At 37.5% G+C, this 9,077-nt stretch overlaps 1 protein-coding gene across 1 annotated transcript in view; it reads right to left on the minus strand.

The window, feature by feature from the left end:
• chmp5b (charged multivesicular body protein 5b) overlaps nucleotides 1-2,155 on the minus strand; it is a 14,354-nt gene extending 12,199 nt beyond the window's left edge. Inside the window, exons 1-2 of the mRNA XM_079867480.1 lie at nucleotides 1,970-2,155; nucleotides 1,378-1,482 (exon numbers count right to left, since the gene is read on the minus strand). Coding sequence (XP_079723606.1) covers nucleotides 1,378-1,482; nucleotides 1,970-2,038 — 174 coding nt within the window. The 5' untranslated portion in view covers nucleotides 2,039-2,155. The remainder of the gene's footprint in view (nucleotides 1-1,377; nucleotides 1,483-1,969) is intronic.
• Nucleotides 2,156-9,077: the final 6,922 nt, after the last annotated feature.

Consider the following 9,077-nt stretch of genomic DNA (forward strand, 5'->3'; position numbering starts at 1 on the left):
CTCAAGAGCATGGAGGAGATTCCAGGAAGACAGACAGCTACTCTAGGAGAGCTGGACAGGGCCCTAGAAGGTCCTTAACCCATCAGCAGGACCGGTATCTGCTCCTTTGTGCGAGGAGGAACATGATGAGCACTGCCAGAGCCCTACAAAATGACCTCCAGCAGGCCACTGGTGTGAATGTCTCTGACCAAACAATCAGAAACAGACTTCATGAGGGTGGCCTGAGGGCCCGACGTCCTCTAGTGGGCCCTGTGCTCACTGCCCAGCACCAGGGAGCTCGATTGGCATTTCCCATTGAACACCAGAATTGGCAACCACTGGTGCCCTGTGGTTTTCACAAATGAGAGCAGGTTCACCCTGAGCACGTGACAGACAGGAAAGGGTCTGGAGAAGCCGTGGAGAATGTTATGCTGCCTGTAACATCGTTCAGCATGACCGGTTTGGTGGTGGGTCAGTGATGGTCTGGGGAGGCATATCCATGGAGGGACGCACAGACCTCTGCAGGCTAGACAATGGCACCCTGACTGCCATTAGGTATCGGGATGAAATCCTTGGATCCATTGTCAGACCCTATGCTGGTGCAGTGGGTCCTGGGTTCCTCCTGGTGCACAACAATGCCCGGCCTCATGTGGCGAGAGCATGCAGGCAGTTCCTGGAGGATGAAGGAATGATACCATTGAAGGGCCACCACGCTCACCTGACCTACATCCAATAGAACACCTCTGGGACATTGTGTTTCGGTCCATCTGACATCACCTGGTTGCACCTCAGACTGTCCAGGAGCTCAGTGATGCACTGGTCCAGATCTGGGAGGAAATACCCCAGGACACCATCCGTCGTCTCATTAGGAGCATGCCCCGACGTTGTCAGGCATGCATACAAGCACGTGGGGGCCATACAAACTACTGAGTACCATTTTGAGTTGCTGCAATGAAATTTCAGCAAAATTGACAAGCCTGCTGCATCATTTTTTCACTTAGATTTCCAGGGTGTCTTTGAATTCAATCCTCTGTAGGTTGATAATTTTCATTTCCATCAAACGATGTGGCATCCTTTCGTTCATAACACATTACCCAGTCCATATTAGTATAGATATCCAGCATGATATTTTTCCCCATTGAGATCTGATGTGTTTTCAAAGTGTTCCTTTAATTTTTTTGAGCAGTGTATATATATATATATAGCAACAAAATCATATGGCTTCAAAAGACTTGATCTACAGTATAGCATACAAGTTATGGAGATTAAATGGTGATTCTCTTTTTGTTATTTTTAAGTGCAAGTAAATGAAACAGAATAAAATTGAGTGAAGAATTCCTTTACTATCTATACAGAAATCTATAATTCCACTCGGGTAAAGTCTAAGCCGAATTTTACCTTTGATGGGCCATCCCTCATTTTCTTCATCTGATCTTTGTATTTCATCAGTTCAGCATCAAGTCTGGCTATCTTCTTGTCAACGGACTCTGCTCGTGAGTCGACCTAGAATTTAGCAAGCCAAAGAAAGACATCATATAGTATAACATACATGTATTCATAATTAACTCAGAAAATGAGAAGATACCAGCCATAATGTTAAATGCAGAAAAAATGGCATCCAGTGATAGGTCAGAAACCAGTAGGACTGGTTCACACACACAACCTCAACACAAGCCTTTTGCCAACACAACTTTCAGAACAAATATTGTGTATTCAAACACACCACCGATGTCAACAACTATAAAAACAACAACAGAAATGTATCATGTGATGTTTAGCCTACCTATAATGGACAGCGTCTGTTTTACAACATGACACAGCAAAACATATTTCAATCACTCAAAATAAATAAGATATTTAAATGTCCAGGCTAATAATATGAAGAAATACAATTCAGAGAAAGAATTAAGCAAAAATTAAACCATTTCAGCGTTCAGGACAAAGTTCTTTTGTTTCTTAGTCTCAAAAGTTAAACAGAACAAACACATACACCTGATATACAGTCCGTGAGGTTCGGTGGTGGTCCTTTAGGTTTCCCTCGTCCGAAGATACGATTCATCCCGACACTATTTTAAACAAACAGGCTAAATAAAAAAGAAGAAAACAGTATCTCTTCCTTCGCCTGACAACAAAACGGAGCCAAGGAACCCGGAAGAACTGACGTAATCATTACGTCAAAGGGTGTGTTATAGTATAAATAGATACCTCTTTAGCGACATTCTTTTTAATTATAAGTATTATTAATGCCATATATAAGAATCTTACAATTAGAAATATTAAATTAAAAATTAAAAAATATAATAAACCACAGCAAGAGTAATAAATTACTAATAAGAGCAGTACAATAAATAATAATAATAATAATAATAATAATAATAATAATAATAATAATAATAATAATAATAATATAGCCTATATAAAATCCTATAAGTGCCTAGCCCTTTATCTAGCCTATTTATTAATTATTTGAGTCAACAATAGAACTACAGTACAGAGTCATAAATAACACCTGGGTCCTTAAAACAATGAAATAACAAATGTTGCATCTTGCATCAAAAATCAAGTATCTTTTTCTATCACTTTATCTCATTAGCGACAGTCTCTATGGGCCGTGTCATGAGGTATCCTTTCTTTTACTGTTTATGGAGGTATCGGGTCCTCACAGACTGTAAAAAATAGGTCCTCATCCGATCGAAGGTGTGTCTGTGTCGTGACGCCGCATAGAGAGCCTAAGTCCCGCCCCTCCGCTTCCGGCTCATGGGACCTTATTTCGGAAAAAATATGTATGGAAGTCAATGGCGAGAGATAACTTATCTTTTTATTCCGTCTGAACTGTGCCCTGAACTACACATATGATGTTTGTCAATTTAAAAGGTAATTATGAAAGTCAAGAAAGTCGCAGTTTGTCATAAAACAGAAGAGTAACGTTTAGTTTTATGTGAAAATCGCTCAATGAACTACATCTCTCGTCTCGCACTATGTACGTCACAAGATCCGTTGCTCGTATGTGTGTATTCTGGCTCAAAACACTCAGGCATGACGGCGTAACGTTACGATTATAATGTAAGACTATAGAAAACATGACAGACGTTAGCTTCAGTAAAGTTAGCTTCATTCATTGAGAGAAAAGGTGTGACGTCGCATGTGCGCCTTCTGGGTTTGTAGTCTTTGTAATTACGTATTTTCACAGTCTTATACCTCAGCAGTTTTACATCAAGCTGCGACTTTCTTGACTTTAAAATGTATCTTTTAAATTGACAAACATCATATGTGTAAATCAGGGCACAATTCAAACGAGATCAAAATATTTGTTGTCTCTCGCCATTGACTACCATACAATATTTTTCCGAAATAAGGTCCCATGGTGGTCGACCGGAAGGGGTGGGACTTAGGCTCTCTATTCTCCACAGGATCAACGTCGACGTGCGTCAACGTCGCCGCCATATTGGACCGGGCAACTTGCCATAACTCTCATAAGTGGACTGAAGAAAAAGTGCCTGGCTAGTTTGGAGTTGTACATCTTTAACCCTTTCATGCATGAATTATGATAACCTCAGTCAGGATTTTTTCCCTATGTGTTTTTATTGCTCTTAGGGCATGAAAAACAAGAATTGATTTTTATTTTATTTTTTTACAAATTTTTCAAAGAGATCTTCAGATTATTATTAGCATGCGGTTATGGTTTAAACTGAATATATACTGTATTAAATATAAGACAATAATCAAACAGATAAAGTATGTGAATTGAACAAACTAATCAATACAATTATATCAAATCATGTGAAAACTATAAAATATATACAAAAAATATAAATGCGAAATATTGCAAAGGCTTCATACAACTTCATACAAGTTGCACTTCGCGTATCTTTGATATCAGAACATGAGGACGTGATTACATCAGAATTTTCTACAGCCTGTCAAGGTACAATGTGGAAACCACTCAGATGCTCCCTCCAGTGCACCAGAGTATGGAGATTTACCCTTATTAGCTGATAATTCTGATTATGTTCAAGATGGACATGCACATTTCTATCATAGCCCTCCTCTGAGAAAACCTAGCGATACGTTTTTTCAATCACATCTGAAATGATCAGTGTTGGGGGTAACGCATTACAAGTAACATGCATAACGCATTCAGATTACTTTTTTGATGTTACAAGTAAAGTAATGTGTTACAAGTAACATGCATTACGTAATCAGATTTTTTTTAATGTTATGAGTAATGTATTGTAACATGCATTACCTATTCAGATTACTTTTTGATCTAACAAGTAATTAACTACAAGTAATGTGCATTACCTAATCAGATTACTTTTTGATGTAACGAGTAAAGAAACGCATTACAAGTAACATGCATTACGTAATAAGATTACTTTTTGATGTTATGAGTAAATAAACACATTACAATAATGCGCATTACATAATCAGATTACTTTTTGATGTTATGATAAGGAAATGCATTACAAGTAACATGCATTACGTAATCAGATTACTTTTTGATGTTATGAGTAAAAAACGCATTACAATAACGTGCATTACGTAATCAGATTACTTTTTGATGTTATGAGTAAAGAAACGCATTACAAGTAACATGCATTACGTAATCAGATTACTTTTTGATCTAACAAGTAAAGTAATGCATTACAAGTGTCATACATTATATTATGTAATCACATGACTTTTTTCGATGTCAATGAAAATTACATTCTAATAATACAAATACATTTATTTACAGTAAAAAAAGTCACTGCAGACTAAGTTTTTAAGTTTTAAGTTTCAAAAACAATATTCACATTATAATTATGAATTGTAGCTGAAATATAGCCATTGATGCATGACGTCCACTACAGTGGACATGTGATTAATCAGAGTTTTCTCTCAATCTAAAATCAAAACTTGGACAATTTTACTGTGATATGACTAATTAGATATTGCTTGATGCTGCAATATTTTTTTTACCTACAAGAGTCTCAGAAGGAATGGGTGGATATTCCGGAGCAACTTGGCATGTCTGACTGACCCTTGACCATCTTGGTTTGGAGGGGGAAAAAATCGAAACACAACGACTTGCCACTTGGTTGCAATTTATAGCATCAGGTGATGATGCATCAGGGTCCAATGAAGAGGCTGATGTGCAACTTTGCCATAAAAACCCGTGCAAATTCAAGAAAATGCTTTTTTAATAGCTGTCCACTGTAGTGACCACTATGCGTGAAAGGGTTAAGTCTATGTTGTACAGGCGCAATTTGCGGGTGGGACATGTTGTCCCCACCACTTTTTGCCAGGGTCGATATTGTCCCCACTAGGGCTGTGCACGAATAGTCGAGTATTCGATCTAAAAACTATTTTACTGCATTGCTGCTGGCCGTTAATGCACTGAAATCCATTTACAGTCTATAGATAAATCCCAAGCACTAAAACTCGCAGTTATAATTAAATGCACTGGGTGGCACTGTGAACTGTGTTTATTGTAGGCCTATTTGATCACATTATGTCGTCGTCTGCCTCACGAGTTTTGAATTACTTAGATGAAAATGATCTTACAAAATAGAATTACTTTTGATCAAATTAATTAATGACACTTAATTATCATCATAATATCACCACCACAATGAGAAATCATACCAGCATCCACGTTCAGGAAAATTCAGTCGCAAGCTTTAAAAACAAGTTGTGGGGCATTCAGAACATCTCCTATTCCAGCAATAAAGGTAGAAATGGCAGAAATACATCTGGATGTTAGGAGATTATAATTAAAAAATGACATTGGCTACTGGAGCACACTAAAGGGAGACACATAAAGAAAGTTCCTAGAAAAATGCTGGGATTCTGGGAACATGGAAAAGAAGAAATAAATAGTTTTGGCTGGAATGTAGAAAAAGAAGCCCAGAACATAGAAATAAATAATATGAATATTAGTCCCACATTGGTAATACCATCAATACCTCCTGGGCTTACCTAAACCAGATGTAGATCTACGTTAAGATGCAAACAAAGGAAATAATCATATCAAAGGAAATAGTTGTAAAGTACACTTCCCTAACATTGTCCGGGAAGCAGACACACTCTGTCAGTTCAAATCTAGATTAAAGACACATCTCTTTGACATAGCATACACATAATACATTATAGACTTCTATAATTCAATATTAGGCTGCATAGATTAGGTCAGATGGAACCGGGAACACTTCCCATAAATCCTGATGTACTTGTTACATCATGAGAAGAATGGCATATACGCTAATTTTAGTGTCTTTGTTTATCCCAAGGTTTTCCCGCAGCCTGCCGGATCCAGGCCGTTTCCAGATCTGACGAAGGACCTTCGCCTGCCCTGGACCCGATGTCAACGCAGTGCTGAAGTGCCAACTAGTCTCTCCCTATGGAGGATCCCTTTCCCACTCTACAGATAAAGCGTCGTCGGGAAAACTCAATTTGCGTATCTACCCCGAATTGATAAAATAAAATAAAATTCTGAATCAAAACTATAAGGAAACACCAGTAATTTGTTTAGGCTTGGTTTGTAGGGAATTCCAAACCTGCACACATATATTCAAACGCACATAACTATTGAACCCGTTCTTAATGCGCATCTGAACGCCATCAGCGTTTCTCACAGGATCGCGTTTAAAGTCTGTGTAGAGAGAATGGTGTCGTCTTGGCGGCCCTAATTTAATAACAAATGATCGTTGCGACGGAAGCGAATCAATCAAAACCAACTTTAGCTGGAAAATAACTTTATTAAAGAACCGCTATAAAGCCAAAACAATCTTACGTTAAATTATACATTTATCTCTGTAAAGCTGCTTTGAGACAATCTACATTGTTAAAAGCGCTATATAAATGAAGATGACTTGACTTGACTTAAAGCAGCACCTAAGTCAGGAATATTATAATAGTATTCAAATATTCACAGATGGATCAAAGAATCCAGACTAGTCTGGAGTCAAGTCAAGTCACCTTTATTTATATAGCGCTTTTTACAATACAATACAATTTGTGTATCAAAGCAGCTTCACAGTGATAACATGAAAATAATAGCCTACAACAAAGTTTGTTTCTAGAAGAAAATTGTATCCTCGTCCACCTTAAGTAAGTCAGATCAATAATATTGTTGAATATTAAATGTCCACCAGCTACCACCCAGTAGAGCATTACAATAATTGAGGTCATGAACACACAAACTAACTGTTCCGCATTTTTCATTGAAAGCAAATGTCGTAATTTTCTTTCATTCTTCCGTCTTAAAATATTTTTAAGATGGAAGAATGCGGTTTTACAGATGCTAGAAACGTGGCTTTCAAATGAAAGATTGGTATCAAAGAGCACATCCAGGTTCCTGGACATAGCAGCAGCGGTTTACATTCCCTATTTTAAATAATGTGTTGAAAAGAGAATTACAGATCATGTTTCAGTATACAGTAGAAATGATTGGAATTTTAATGGAACTTCAATGGGTGGAAGAAGTTCACCCCACTCACTTAATAATGTTGGGTCAAAAATAATCCAACAAGTAACCCAACTATGGGGTGGTATAGCACCTTCCCAACTGTGGGTTATTTTAACCCAATGCATTAAAATACACTTTGTTTTGCAGTATAAACACAATAAATATGTTTTAACATATTTTTACGTTTTAAGTATTAAATGAAACATGTACTTAGTGAGCCTAGTAAAATATACACAATTATGTGCATAATAATAAATAGAATAAATAGCACACACATGTGTAAAAGTACAAATATTGAAATATACTCATTAAATTCAAAACATAAGCAATTGTGCACATACACATAATACATTTAAAACATACACATTAAATTCAAAACACGGGTGTACATACAGTACATAAATTAAAAACTTACACAGATGTACATACACAAAATCACATATAGTACACAAACTCAAACCTTACACAGAAGTGCACATGTAGGCTACATAAATTCACCTTAATATGTCTGTTGGCTACTGGACCTACTGATGATCAGCAACATTGAATACAAAGCTTTTAAGGAGGTGGCAATGTATTGAAGGAACTCCTCCAGGAATATTATAGACTGTACACTGCAAAAACTCCCAAATGGGAGCAGAGGGCTTTGGGTAGTTTATGTCATAGATGTAGAACATTTTGAAGCATACATTCACTGCTTGAAGTAAGGTGTCCTTTTCAACTGCCTCCCTGTTGAAAATTATGAAAACTTGGGAGGAGTTCTTCACCAAGATGTGTGGATCCTGGCTTGTCTCACTATTCAGGTAATGCATCATATTAGTTCCAACCTTAAAAGAATAAATAAACTTTAGTTGGCATACATTGTGACAAACATTCCATGGATACAATATATACAGTATATATTTAGAAATGAACTGCAGCGAAATCAGCAGCGTTTACTGTGTAAAAGTAACACTGAAGCAGTGTTGTAGTTAAAGGGTTATTTTGAAACACAAATTAAAATCTTTTTGATGAAATCTGAGAGCTTTCTGACAGCAACATCGTTACCACTTTCAAGGCCCAGAAAGGTAGTAAAGACATCGTTAAAATAGTCCATGTGAAAACAGTGGTTCAACATTAATGTTATGAAGTGACTATACAGTGTAATATTTAAAGACTTCTTGCCAGCTTGAATCAAAACATCCGGTCATTTAACACCTGTGTGGTGAACAGCACATTCCAGGGCCCAGTTTATGTCCGGCCCCTCTCTGTCTGTAATAGTGGACAAAGGTTGGCTACATTTTGATTGGATCTTGGTTGACTCACACAAACAAACTGTCCAACACCATCAGATAAAGATGCTAGGACAACAGCCAGACACTTCTTAGAGGGCAAGAAGAAGACCTCTGGTACCAAGCCAAGACAGGACTTCTCATTAGGGGCTTTTGTACCGGAGGAACCTTTTCATAGCTCCTAGAACTACTGGTGGAAGTACCCGGATTTTGGCGCGTTCGCACCACAGGAACTAGGAACAATTTTAGTTCTAGTAACTCCTTTTGGAGGAACTAATTTAGCTCCTACTTCAGAGTAGGGTTACTAACCAGCATTATAGGAACTATCCGTGACGTTAGTGTACACTGATTGGCTGAACGCATGCAAAACACCAGCA

Source organism: Squalius cephalus (assembly GCF_949319135.1).
Source record: "Squalius cephalus genome assembly, chromosome: 3".
NCBI classification, from domain to species: domain Eukaryota; kingdom Metazoa; phylum Chordata; class Actinopteri; order Cypriniformes; family Leuciscidae; genus Squalius; species Squalius cephalus.